The sequence below is a fragment of the Lates calcarifer genome, linkage group LG2 (genome assembly GCF_001640805.2).
Source record: "Lates calcarifer isolate ASB-BC8 linkage group LG2, TLL_Latcal_v3, whole genome shotgun sequence".
In the NCBI taxonomy this organism is placed as follows: domain Eukaryota; kingdom Metazoa; phylum Chordata; class Actinopteri; family Centropomidae; genus Lates; species Lates calcarifer.
The window spans coordinates 18824761-18839641 of NC_066834.1; the positions used below are offsets into that span (position 1 = coordinate 18824761).

At 40.3% G+C, this 14881-nt stretch overlaps 1 protein-coding gene across 2 annotated transcripts in view; it reads left to right on the forward strand.

The window, feature by feature from the left end:
* The first annotated feature begins 2258 nt into the window (after positions 1–2258).
* The window catches only part of rhpn2 (rhophilin, Rho GTPase binding protein 2), a 28930-nt gene continuing 16307 nt past the window's right edge, over positions 2259–14881 (forward strand). For both annotated transcript variants that reach the window (XM_018697483.2, XM_018697484.2), the window contains exons 1-3: positions 2259–2461; positions 7547–7662; positions 12461–12589. In XM_018697483.2, coding sequence (XP_018552999.1) covers positions 2396–2461; positions 7547–7662; positions 12461–12589 — 311 coding nt within the window. In that variant the 5' untranslated portion in view covers positions 2259–2395. The remainder of the gene's footprint in view (positions 2462–7546; positions 7663–12460; positions 12590–14881) is intronic.

Here is a 14881-nt window from a genome sequence, read left to right on the forward strand (position 1 = left end):
TCAAGTTTATTTCTCAAATATAACGAGTCAAATTTGTGTTTCTGGTCTCTTTACTGACAAATTATGTAAACTTGCTCTACTTTGTTGTTGTACCTAAAAAAACAAACAAACTGTGGATTGAAACTAAAGGTGACAGTAGTGACAGCAGTGGATTAATGGCTAATGTCCACCAGTGCAAATGTCTTTGATCCCATGTAAACTGGCCACCAACACAACCTGCATGACTGGTTTGTGACATCTATGTAGCTGAGTACTGTGACTCTGTGTAATACCTGACTACTAGAGAGTGAATGGTCACTCACAACTTGAGCCTCCATTTTTTGTCCAGTTGTAACCTTTTCTGTGAGAGCACACTGAAAGCTTTCATTGTATAGCAATTAGCCTATAATTGCAGAAATTTAAATGTAGTTCTTGAGCTCAGTTGTTTTGGGCTGACATGGAACACTCACTGGTGTTTTTTAATTGGCTCTAAGAAATATTCCAAGAGAAAATGCCATGCAACACAGAAAATCTGTATGATGTTTTTAAATCCTTCTTAACATCTGTGAGTCAAATGGAAATTAAATCACTCAGCCACGTGGCTGTTAAATGAGGTTAGAAATAAAAACGTTTCCATTCTAAAAGCCTTCGCCTGGCTTTCAGATGTAGAAATATCCCAGACAAAGACAGCTCTGGCCTAGTTTATAGCCTCAGCGACACCTTCATACCCTGGCTTCACCTCTGTTTAGTTGTAATCAATAATCCTTCCCTGACATTAATCTCCACCTTTCACCACAGGAATTTAACCTGCTTTCTAACTGGCAAAACCAGCCACACACAAGCAGATGGCATCTCTTGTTTCACTGAAAAAGCTAAACACGTTATAACGTGATGCACTGCAACAAATAAAGATTAAAATTAGTTCAGGGGGAGAGTGCAGCAAAACCAGGTCAATCAGAAGTCAGCACAACCACCAAAAAAGCCTCGGCAGCTGCCCACAGCTCATCTAGCTGTCGTTGCCAGGCAACCAAATAACACTGCACTGCTGGTTTAAAGACCAGATGCTGTACATTTTTATTACTTTTTATAGTGTTTGCATTGATCTCTCTGTTTATGCATCTTTCAGACCATCTGTCTTTCTCCCAACATGTGATGAGATGCGCAAAGGAAAAACACTTGTTGAACACCAAACAATACTGATTAAAAAATATGTAATTACTCATTGTGGATTTAAGGTATCTTTTTTTTTTTTAAATACACAAGCTGTTTTCATTATTTCTTTGCTACATATCAATACTAAGCATTTGCCGATTTTTTCATACCACTCATGCGTATAGCCCCAAGTAATTTAATCTTGAAAGACATGAAATATCAGGATACATATTCAAACTCATGCTTTTCAGCAAGTCAAATGCCTCTGAAAATGACACTGATCCTTCCAGGATATGATAATGATAATAAGCACCATTTTATTTGTTCACCCAAGTGCAACAATGAGTGTCTGTAGACATGCAGTGTATGTGGTATGTCCCTCTCCCAGTGTCACAGTGCAGGAAGCACTCTCTGTGGTTTTAACATTTTGCATAATTCTGTGTAACTGGCATTATATAATCATTTACACACACACACACACACACAAATATATATATATATATATATATATATATATATATATATATATAAAATTTGCTATCTAAAGAAATTTAAAAATGCCAAACAAGCAGTCTTAAACTACTGCTGCTGGTGCCTGACAGTGTTTTAGTTGAATTTTTAATATAGCTTCAGATAAATACTAATCTGTAGCCTGTATGGTTTTATTGCGGTATAAAGTGGAGTTTCTATCTCACTTGTGTTTATTTTTTCTGTGATTGAGTTCACATAGAATTAATTACCATTTTGATGACAAGTAATTACATTTAAAAAGTACAGCTTTTAACAACTCCACTAGGCCTTAAATTTTAGCATAAAAGTGATTTACTTCATTAGGGCTAGCACGGCACCAGATGGTGCAACTGCTAACATTAGCGTCTGCAAGTCAGGCTTCATTATGAGATTTGTATTGGTAAACAGTGTTTTCAAGCACGCAGCCTGTTAGTCGACATGTCTGACCGCCTTACGCACTGTAGTGTTCATTACCTGACTGACACAGGTGCTGTCCGGTGAGTTTGTGGCAGTGAACGCACCACCCAGTCTTTTTTTTTTTTTTTTTTTTTTTTTTCTTTTCCTTTTTTCCGTTTGGGCGGAGCCTCTGGTTTCGGCTGGAAAAGTCCCGTGCTCAGTGAAGTGAAGTCATAGCAGACACATTGTTGGAGGAGAGAGGATACTCACCTGTTGAACAGCAGCGGTCTGGTTGAAATAAAACATTTTAATTCACTCGTTTTTCCTCTGAGGTTCTCGTAGACTGTGAGCCAGCAGGATGACGGACACACTTTTACCAAATGGCATCAAAGACAGCGGAGGAGACAGCAGTTATTTCAGAAAGGTGAGTTTTGTTTCTCGTCACTTCACTTTGGTGACAAAATGACACAGTGGCTCCATCAGTCTACTGTCGTAATGTGAGAGGGAGATGCCACGGAACCTTCTTTAAGTTGTAAATAGAAATGTAATGACTTTCGCTCAGTGTTAGCTCGCAGTTTCTGCTGTTTCTGTTTTGACTAGAGTTTCTAAAATGTTTTCAGAAACTGTCTCATTGCTCATGTAGCATTTTTCACGGAGCAAAAGAGACAGCTTTTTATAGAACTTGTCGTCTGATTATATTGTAACTTGCTTAACAATATGTAGTTCCGTTATTTAACTACAAGATGCATCCCACCCAATGTTAACACTGTCAGGCTATACATCAACTGACGCAATATTAGATACAACTCAACATAAATCAAAGCCTATACTAAAACACGTTTTAAAATGTTTCTTCTATTTTTAAAAATAGCCTGGTTTCAGTCTAAAATTTAGTATACTGTTAGCAAATACTGCAGCTCCTGGTGTGTCACCAACAGCAGCAGAAACCACAGCACTGTCAGCGTCAGGTGTCAGTGTGTGTGTGTGTGTGTGTGTGTGTGTGTGTTACTCCAAGAATAGCTGTATCTCCTGCAGATACTGATAGTGAGAGAGACTGAAAGGCCAGTGACCAAACATCCCATAGTTAACCTTTCCACCTCTCCTCAGGCAGTCAGAGGTGTGATGGTGATTGACAGTTAATAGGAAGCTTTGTGGAGGAGGAATTCCTCAAAGGCTTTGTTGATACCCCTGCTAAACATAGGGTTAGATTAACCTACTGCCCTCAGATAATTTTATCAGACATGTTTTGTTGTTATTTTTTATCTGGTAAAAATGAGGGTCCACAGAGCTATGTTTTTATTTCTTATCTCTTCAATACAAATCGTGTCTAAAGGAATAAGACCGCTGAAGTTCTGACCTTTGACCTTTTTATTGATTGACTGTATCTTAGAGTTGCAGACATGGGAGATGCTCCGGATAACAGCATCATCCAAAAGACTGAGATGTAAATGTTAATGGCGGGTTTTCCAAATTGCTTTCCCAGATAAGTGGAGTATTCTCCCTGTGTGCTTGTGTTGAAGGTTGAAGCCTTTTCATCATGTAAATTAGCTGGTGAGCCGTAATTATTCAGTGACAGTCATTAAAGTAATTAGCATTCATCGCAACAGGGCCTGCAGAGAAACCTCTCTAACCAGTTTTATGTTTCACGTACCTGTGTCTGTAACATTTTCAGGGAGGTGTGAGTTAGTCTAGTGTGAAGCTCTGAAGAAGGTGTTTGGAAATGGTTGTTTTTACTGAGTTCCCTGTCTGCCATGCCGTGGTCCATGTCTCATTCCTCCACATTTGTACCGGTGTCCTCAACTGGATTGTTTTTATAGACAAGCTTGTTTAGATGGGCATCTGAACAGGGCCTTTGTGTCTTTCAATCCCCCCGAATCCCCTTCTGAACGCTGTCTGGATTTAGGCTCTGTGCTGCCCTTCCTGTGTCTATAAAAAGGTCAGTTGGATCCAGGGTCTGGGACTGCTACAGGACACGATGGGAGACTATAATACCTCAATCACAAACTGTTTTCTTTATTGCTGTCACACACGCTGTAGAGCCTAACTCATCTGTTTTTTTTATCCATCATTCTCTACACGTCTTTCACCCTCCATATATCTTGAACATTCAGGGGTCTTTACTTTCATTGCAGAAGCCCCTCTCTTGCACATTCGCTGAAACCACAAAGCAACGAGTTCTGCTTTCTCATTGTGTCACGTTAAAGAGATTTGCAATTTGGAAACTTTTCGGTCAAATTTTAACCCAAGTGCAGCCAAGATGATCTTTGCTTCCATTTTCGTGCCCCACTTTCTCTTGGGTGAAAATGAGTTTAATGATTTACAAGGCCTCACTGGGTTTTGACTGATGCTCGAGGGAGCTGTTGTGGTTCAGGGCTCCCTGCCCAGCCGTCCACTGTTTCACCTCCAGCTGGCTGAGGTCCGACTGGACGGCTGCAAGATGGAAACATGGCAGAACAAAAAGCCGAATCGGCATGTTTCTTCTCCTTCTGCTCCTCGGCCAATGAGAGCATTGACGTAGCATCTGGCCCGAGGCCGTCCTTCAGACAGACCACAGACACAAATTGACAACATGTGTCCTGGTTCACAAACCAGACAAGCTCCTTGGACTTGGAGACACACTTAGATTCCCTCAGTGGGGTTTGTATTGGAAAAAGGCAAATGGGAGATGCAGCTGTGATCAAACATTGTCTCTTACAGTAGTTCACAGAATATGAAGATGTCTTTCTTTGCACTGAATGAAGCTCACTCCCCTCTGAGCAATCTGTCAAAGCGTCTCCACTGTAATTGGAATGTATTCAATGTGTGAAGTCAATTAGGGAGCATATATGATTTCAGCTTGTCATGTACTTCATCATAAAGAGGTGTAAATATAGATATACTGAACACACTCTGTGTATTTACAAGGCGAACAAGCAATTGTGAGTCCGTCATGGTGCCATAACTGGGTCGTGGCTGCAGCCTCTTCCTGGCTGGTTGCCAGTCTTAATCAACCACTTGTACCAACCAACTGTCCCATGAGCTTTTGCTTTGCATGTTCTTTATGAAGCCTCAGTTACACAACAGCAAAATAATTTGCTGTTTGATGGATATGACAATGGACAGGACTGTCTTTGTGCTTTCCTCTAATGAAGTGTTTTGTACACTAGTAGAGAAAGGCTGCACTGTGGTTCAGTGGGTTAGGCAAGGCATCAGCAGGGCTAGTAGCCAGGTTTAGGGGTCCGGCTCCCTGTCTTGGTCGGTATAGGATGTCAAATGGTCCGTGCAGCACAGTGATAAAAGCAGCAGCACAAATGTTTTACTTTACTTTCCAGTGTTAATTCAGATAAGATTAATTCTACAAAGGTTAAGGATTTTTTTTTGTTTTCAAACATCAAGACAGCCAAAAGCTGCAGTCTGAAAGTACACACTGTACAATATTATCAAAGACAATAGAAAACACAAATGTCAGAATTTTGAAATGTCTATGCTCTCCGGAAGTAAAGGTGTGATATTAGACCATCAGGTTTGTGGACCAAAAGTAGGTCTTAATGATGAAACGAGACATAATTGTCACTACACAGGATCACAGTCATGGCTCTGGAATGCTAACATGGGTTAAAGTTTCATATCATCCTACATATTAAAAATGGAAACACACTGCTATGGTTACTATCAACCACTAGCCACTCCCTTGTTGTTTAACACGCACATACACCCCGTATTTTGATGTCATGATTGATGCGATGACATACAGTCTACGCCTTCTCCTTTTGCGCATTAATGTCCTCACCCTGCTGTCATTCCAAGGATAGCTCCTGCCACGCCCCCAACAGCCTAAACACAGCTCTGTTGCGTAGTTTAACGAGGCTTTCATTTGTATAAACGGTTAATCATTACACTCTCAGGTCACTGAAGTGTTTGTACAGGAACACCCAAGTGATTATAGCTGAGTGGCTCTACAGTGCGTTATACTGTAACAAAAAATGTCCAGTTAAATGTGACTCTTGTTGCAACTATTTGACCTGTTGTGTTGAAATTTGTACTTAAGGAACTGTCACCTTCCTCTGTCCTGTTCTTGTGACTCATAGTACAGGAAGTCCCTCTCAATAAAAGCATCAGTGACATGACTCAGATGTAATTAAAGATGTCACCAGTGCAGGGGCAAAATACTTACCCACAACTGTAGTTTGAATGTCTCGACTGAATAAAAAACAGTCTTTTGTAGCAGAAGCAGATCACCAATGTGATAGTATTTTCTGGAAAAATCTATCAGAGGAGCAGGTGTTTAGATCAGCACAAACCCACTGTGACACATGACAGAAACATCTTAACTATGAAATCTGAAGTTTCTCATAAATTTGAGTCAGGGCTGTTGTCTGACCTGCTGACTGTGAGTCAGAGAATCCTTACTGCTGCTGATGTGTATCTTACCCTGACCTCAAGGGCAGGATAAGGTGAACTTTGAAATTAAAAAAAATATCAGAAGTTAAGATCTCCTTGGTTCTGTGTTATCTGTGACCATTCTGTAGTCACAGGAATATTGACTGCTGACTCTTTACCTTGATGTTGCTAAGCGGAAACTAAATCTAACATCAGATTTAGTCAGATAAATAACCACAGTGTAAGACTGTTCCATGCTGAGGACAGTAAACTAACTGGTTTTACTGAGCTGACAGGTCTCAAGTGCATCTTGTATTTTTGCCATACAGAGTACAGCGCAGACCACACCTCTGCTGTGCTGTTAGTCAGTCAGCATGAATGTCTGAGGCCAGTTTATCTGTGCTGCTATGAGTGACAGTCTGTTGACTTAGGAAGGCTGGGACACTTGTGGTTGTGATAGGGACAAGGACACACAGTACGGCCTCATATGGGCCGTTACGTGTAAACACAGAGAGTGAGAGAGTGTGTTTTAGCGGAGTGCCGTATAACAAGGTGCAGCTCTTCCCACACCCAACTTAGATTTATTTTAATGTTATATCAGGGAGTAAAGATAAAGAAGAAAGTCACATAAATTAAAGTCTTGCCTAAAAGATGTTGACGTCAGAGCAACGTTTAGAGCGAATGCTTTGACAGTTTAGCACAACAAATAATATATCTTGCCAGCTCTATTGTAGTTAATTGACATATCTGGGTGAAAGATTTAAGTGAGAGGTGAAACTGAATGGACTGTGAGCCTGGTCAGATTTGGCAGTGTCTGAACTCTATATGTTCAGATTTAAACTAAAAACAACAAACACAGTTGTTCAGTAGATCTTAGTATCACTTACTGCCAGCAACAATTACTCATGGAAAAAAAATCTTGGGACTGACTTTATTTAAATAAATAAAGATACAAAAATTTGAATGACATGAAGGAAATTGAGATACTGTTTTATAACTGTTGCCAACCAGGATTTAAAAACCATCAATGAGGAAATCATCCTATTTTTTTAGCATGTTTTCTAGTTATGCCAAGTGTGTTTCCACTCACTACATTTTAATAAGTTATTTCCTGCTGACACGTTTTTTTCCCTGTATCTCCTCATCTCAGGGTTGCAACCCATTTGCCCAGACTGGACGAAGCAAACTGCAGAATAAGCGCGCCAGTCTGAACCAGCAGATCATCAAACAGATGAGGATGAGGGCTGGAGCTGAGAATCTGCTGAAGTAAGAATGAAACCCATGACTGACAATACATATATACATACTGTACATTTGTGTGTCTGCTTGTTTTTTTTTTTCAGTGGGAGGATTGAATCATTCTAAAACATACAAAGAACTAAGTGCAGGATTGGTTAACCTCAAACTAAAATACACACATGCACAGATATGCATTTGCAGTTGTTAAACAAGAGAAAACCAGCTGCTCTAAGTTTATCTCTCTGTGCTCACATCATTCATTCATGTGTCATTCGTTTGTCTGTATTGCTTGTCAGTTAGGTCACTGTGTTGTACAGTATGTGACTTGTAGTAAACCCTAGCTGGTCTGTTGATGTTGGGACTAGTCTGGCTTCACTTCCATCATCGTTGTGTTATTAGTAGCCATGAATTCTTCATGAGACTTAAAACAACCAAAGGGGGCAGATGATATTAAGTGATAACAATGTTGAAGAGGAGCATTCCATGCACTCAAAGAGCTGCTGTGATATGTGACTTAGAAAGAAACCTGAGAAAAACATAAACAGTGTAGTGAGCCTTTGTATTTTGATCATAGGTTACAATACTGTGATGCTTCCTTGTAATTTTGCATTTGTTGTCCCCTGACCTGTAAAACTCCAGCCCCTAGTGTACAGACAAGACTTGACTAAGAAAAGTTCAAGCTTCTATTGTGTTATCATGTGACTGCAGAGGTAAATGGTGAATTTGGTGTGGAGGGTGATGTGTCTGTTCTCTGAGATTTTGAAAATAAATCGAGAATTAGTTTCTTCCTGCTGAAACACCTGTTCTAATAGGATTGAATGTGAGATCAGAGAAATATGAGGAACTTTACTGCCCTCTCATAGCTGTTGCAACCTCATGTCTTTTGTTCAGACTGGTTGGGGGCTTCTCCTCACAAAAAGCTATTTCTGTGAACGTTTCCTGCATTTTTACACACATTTCCACATCCTGTTGACCAGCACTTTGTTTTTAAACCAGTACTCATGCTTTGTCTAATCATCTCTCTATACCAGTGTTAGTCAAACATCAGACTATAAATGGCTTATTATAGTAAACTTAAGTTGTAAACATAAGTAATGTTGCAATGCTGATTCCTTAAACTGACTATTAAATACAGACATACATTTTGGGCTGTCACAACCCTCGGTTATTGCATCAACCACTGCCCTTTGTTTGTTCAATTCTTGTGTCTTTTCAATAGCCTCTGCAGGTGTTTAACTCTTTCGCTTTTACCTTGTTGTCATTCTTATTCGTAGCCTTCAAAGTAAACGCCGACATTCAGAAGTACTTTGCACAACTGTCCTGTGATCAGCCTCTGTTATTACTGGGACAGATTCAGATTTCCTTCCTGTGGAGTGATAGAGTGGGGGTTCATGTGGTGTGAAGGCTAATTCTACGTGTTAAATCTCCATAAAAGGTCTGTGGTTACCCATGTTAACTGTGTTAACGGTGGTCTTAGACATTTAGGAATTTCTGGAGATAAAGAAATTGAAGATCGTTCTGTTGTAAATTTCAAAGAATACCCTTTTAAAAGTAACACCACCAGAAGCATCTACACTGGGAAAAAAAACAAGTCTGTCAGCTACTTTCTGCGTGGTGAGACAAAAATAGGTGGTGGAGAACATACGTCATCTTTTTATGACCTATGTTCTCCATACGTTGTGGTTAATTGTAGGAAATCTACAGGCAAATGTGTGGGAAATCTACAACCTCAAAAATTTCCAGAGATAGATCAGCTTTTAAACAGCTCTCTGATAAAGTGTAAACAGAAACAAAATACTGCAAGCTTCATAAAAGTTGTGTTTATTGCATGCTCATTGTACTGGATTGCATCAGATTATATAATCCTACCTGTTACCAAATCCACCTTCTGTTCCATGTGGCCTTGGGCAGGGATAGTCTGTTTCACAACTGTCAGATTAGTGTTAAATTTAGTGAACTGTCAAAGGTCTGCTGTCAGAAAGGTATCCTATGGTACCTTTTGTCACAGAGGCCGTAGCTTCCTGTCTGGAGGAACAAAGAAGTTTTAATAGTACTGGCACAGTTTCACCTCCCACTGGGATTCCTGGATCATCTCTCTGAACGTTTGTCTTAAGATTAGTCTGGTGAGGGAGGATACTGCTGTGTGTGTGTATGTGTCCGTTAGGCCTGTCTAAGCCTACTGTCAACCTCAGAAGCCTCTACATTCCTTTAGTACTTCACAGAGTTGGTCCAGTCAAGGCCAGGGGCAAATGGACTGTGTGTGTGTGTGTGTGTGTGTGTGTGTGTGTGTGTGTGTGTGTGTGTGTGTGTGTGTGTGTGTGTTTGCCAGCCCAGCTGCAGTCCAGACAACAGGCTGGGTGCATTTCTGAGTAAATCATATGAAGTCTGACTGTGATCTCCCATCTGTGTGCATCAGTGTCATGGCTATTCTACCTACTTCAACATCCACCTGTATTGTCAGCTGTATTCAAGCCAAAAGGAGATTACCAAGCTCCCCTGGTGTAAAGATCACTACACTTTTGCCTAAATGCCAAACTAGCAACTTTTAAAGATGCTGTTAAGAAAGTGTGTATCTCTGTGTTGTCCCTTGGTGCCGTCAGTTCCCCTCCCTCTCTTCTTTTTCTTCTCTCTTGTTCTGCATTCCTCTCTCTATCAGCCACAGGTGGAGTCAGTCTGGTCAGACCAGTTCTCTTCTCTTCTCTTTTCAAAATGCAGCAGCACACACCGAAATATGCTAATTTTAGTCCGGAGTAAGGGTCAAGCTCTTAAAACACTTGACTCCTACCTACATTTCTTGACTTCATCTTAAATGGCACCTTAAATTTAACACCCCCAGTTTAAGGTGTAATGACATAACCCTAATGACATCATCAGGGTTATCTTGGCTTGGTTTGGGTTTGGACGTTATTTTTTCCAACTTCAGAAAGCTCCTCCAAAGCCACAGAAGACAATATACAACTGTGTGCCACAGATTAAATAGTACTCCTTTTGAACATAAAACATAAAAACAGCGTTTTCAGAGAAGAGGAAGGGGAAAACCAGTGAAACCACACTTGCTGGTTTACAGACTGATTCCCACGCACAGTGGGATGATATTAAATATTAAATTGGATATTAATAATAACCTCTGGGCTAGCAAGCTGGCATACATTCATTCCAAACCACAGCACCTCTACCTCCTCCACCCTGATGGATTCCCCAGTCCAAACCTCCTCAGAAACTCTTCAATGAGCCAAAAAGAAGTGATGGTGTGGTACAAATGTTAAGTGGGGGTTGACATCCCTGTTATTTTTTAGTGTGTTGTATAGAGAGAAGAACTCCAGTCAGTAATCTGGTAGTGTACTGTGGTCATTCTTAGCAGGAAACAATACGGTATTACACATTACAGCCAATGATTCCTTTAAGGTTTTAAAACATGTTCTACCATATGCAAAACTATATTAAATCATTCAGTTTTTGAATGGAGTGTGTCTCTGGAAAGGAAGCTCAATGGTACTGATTGTTTTTAATACTGTTTCTCTTTCTCCCTTATTTTTAACCAACTCAATAAAACATGTAACTTTTGGGACATATATATATATATTTTTTTTTTTGAATGTTCAAATAGAGGAACATAGCGCCTCTTTACATCTCACCGCTCTCGTTAAAAAATCACATCCTCTGTAATTACAGGATAGACAGAGATCAGGTGACAGAGAGACGATCTGATTGACAACAGTGAAACACCTCTAGACTGACAAGTTTGGGGTGGGGTTGTACGTGCGTACGTGTTGTTATGTGTCCCATTAGTCTGACAGTGTGTTAGGATTCACTGTAAAATACAGATAAGGATGTAGTGAGACCACTGAGGTGTGTGTGTGTGTGTGTGTGTCTTACTTTGTATCACTATGGATGCATGTGAGTTGCAGGTTGTGTTTTCACAAATAGTGGATTATAAATTCTGCATTACAAAGGATCCAGCCACTTTGTCTATTTGTGCTAACACAAACACATTGGCACACACACCCCTCAGAGGTATCACTACAGCCTTATCTCTGCTGTGCAGTGAATTCTAAACCCTTACCTATTTTTTTCAGATACTCTGCACACACACAAACACATACAGAGAGCCATTTAATGCGATGATCTTCCTTTGTTTTCAGAAATATGCTGTAAAATATTCAGAAATGATCCTAGATAGTTTAAGAAACAGTGAAAGGGTCATTGTGTTATTGCATTTTTTTTAATATCAGTTTACTTCCTGGATGCTTTCTGTCACATTCAACACAAACAACAGGGCAGTCTCTCTTTAAAGAAACTGTTCCTCAGCCAGATTCAAGCACACACCACACTAATGTGTTCTTGAACAATATCTATATACATCAGGGTTGTGGATGTGACTTATGATCTCTACCAATACATCATCCCTCTTTGTGTAGTGGTGGATACATAGTGTGGTCATATCAAATTTTGGAACACAATGGTGGAATTTTTGATTGAGTGAGTTTACCATGGGAATGAGCTCTTGAGCTACATAGAGATCGCAGCTGTGATTCATAGATCTCGGTTGTGTGCTGGAGAGTAAATCAAGTGCACAGCAGGGCACAGTGACGCAGGTCTGTGGTCCAGAATACCAGGGGAGGCACGCTTGTTTTAATAATCAGCTGCAGGAAAGTTTGGCTCTGTCAGAGTGGATAATAACAAGGCTGATATTTCCTTTCTTCTACCCTCTCCTCATGTCAAACGTTTCATGACCTTTTTCTCTCACGTTTGTTTGTTTCACTGCATCTCTCTCTCTCTCTCTCTCTCTCTCTCTCTCTCTCCCACCAAACTCTCCTGTGTTCAGGGCCACATCTAACAACAAGGTTAAAGAGATGGTCCTGTTGGAGTTGAGCTACGTTAACGCCAACCTGCAGCTACTGATGGGACAGCTGGAAGGACTCAACAGCTCAGTGGAGGTCTACCAGAACACCCAGTGAGTACAAGTTTCTTCTTTTACTGCTACTAATTCTGCTAACTCTGCTACTCTCTTCTGCTAGCACATGGCTAGTTGTAAGTCTATCAAAAGAAAAATCCTAAAAAGTTAGAAAATATGAACTTTTATTTGTGAAATGGACGTACAATTAAACAAAGAAACAACTCCTCAACAGCAGAAGATCTTGTGAGACTGCAACTTGTCAGCTAACATTTTGCACTGTTGCTTTACAATTGATTTCCTCAGTGGAAAAAAATGAGGACTGGTGAAAGTCATCTCAACATGCTCAAGTCCTCAATCTGGAGATTCAAACCTCAGACTGCTCTTAAAACAGAAGGAGAGGAACACAGACACACTGTGGTAATCACCAGCCAACAATAGAGTGTTGGCTCTGACACTCTGTGATTAAGTTATCATGCACTCTGTCAGATGTAAGGTGCTTGATGACAGAGGAGCAGAGAAAAGAGGTGTGTGGAGAAATAGAGAGAGACGTACAGAAACACATGAATCTAAAGTGCAAGAGTTTGTTGTTGTTGCTAAACTGGACCAGCTGGTTTTTGTGACACAATGCACAGAGCCACAAGGAAACGATGAGCTGGATTTGTATGCAAACTGAGATAGGTATCTAGTACAAGGCTTCTCTCAGTCAGTCTGATGATCGGGTGTGTGTGGGTGTGAGTGTGACACTGATAGGTTCTGGTTTTCATTCTTTAAAGACAAGCCAAGTTTATAGGGCGTGGATGACAATGCAGTATTTATGTCATGAGGATGCCCACACTGTCTCAGTCACGTGTTGAATAACACACAAAGGACTTGATGACTGTCATACGGAAATATAGAGATTTATAAAAGCGGTGACAGGTAGTATTTGAGAATCGGTATCTGCCCGTGCCATAAATAACTCATACTGTAATTCCTCCTGATAAGATGTCCCCCATTGGCACAATAACCAAATAGCTTTAAACTATATGCTTTGTTAAGGATAGTGCTTGGTTGACAAACATTTCAGTGGCTGGGTCTCAAATTCAAAACAAAATGATGATTTGAAAGCAGTAATAGTTTTCCATTCTGTACATATAACATAACCAGTCTTCAAATAGTTTTTGTGTGTTGATGCAAATTATGATGATTAAAAGGCTCTTTGATTGAGGCATGTCTCCCTCCAGGTGGCTCTTCCTATTAAGAACACTTGAGACCATCTGCTCAGGCGCACAAACACACTACATTTATGCTAAATACACTAAACCTGCTCTACACATCAGACACACGTGGGTCAATACCAAAATACATATACACCACGAGCATTTACACTCCATACGCTGTAAACACATGCATCTATGATACACAACCCCCAACAGAGGACCTCATGTTTCCTATGACAACAAATCTCAACAGAGCATTAAAATGATGAGGGGGGTGAGGAAGTTTGCGGGGGATGGGGGTGTTGTGTGGTGGTAACTATGGTAATGGTTCTGAGGGTCATTGACAGAAATCTTGCATGGTTCACAGAGTATCAAGCTGCTTCTATCAAGCTGTTCCATTAGTACGCATTTTTGTAGCGAGCTACAGACCTAGTTGGAGTTTTCTTTTGAACTCTAATGTAAATCTGCAGCTGACCTTATAAAACCCAAAATGCCAACTTTTGTTGGCACTACAGAAGGGCCAGATTAGCTTGTTTGGCTTACAAATTCTCAGTACTGTAAGAACCTGGAGGATTTAACCTGGTTTTAATAAATCAGGTTGTCTGTCTGCACGGTTGCAGGCAGACAGGACTCCCAGTGTAAGCTGGTAAGAAGATGAATTTAACCCTTGAGAATACAACAAAGCAAATATTTTGCTGAATGTATTTTCATTAAAATTTTTCACTCAGTGGTTTAGCTCATGTTGTTACCCACAGAAGCTTTTACTGTGAAGGGTTTTGGTGTCCTGCTCAGGAAAACAAGAAAGAGCCGCCTCCTTCTGGACTTAGATAAAGACAAAACACTGCATATCAACCACTAAGAAAAAGACATTTACTAATTACATGATAGCAACATCTTCAAAATTAAACAGCTGCTTCTCTGTATAATCTTAAAGACCATGTGTCCTCTGTCACATGGGATCAAACATACTCAAGTGTGGGAACATTAAGCCTCCCATCATCCTTGTTGTCAGGCTCTTAAAGAAGCACCTGCTCACTGCTTCATACATACACAATAGTAAGGCTGAGAAACCATCATCAGCTGTCCTCCATTGTGTCTGTTTAAAAGAAAATCAAACGTGTATTTTCACACTACCAGATGTACACGAGGC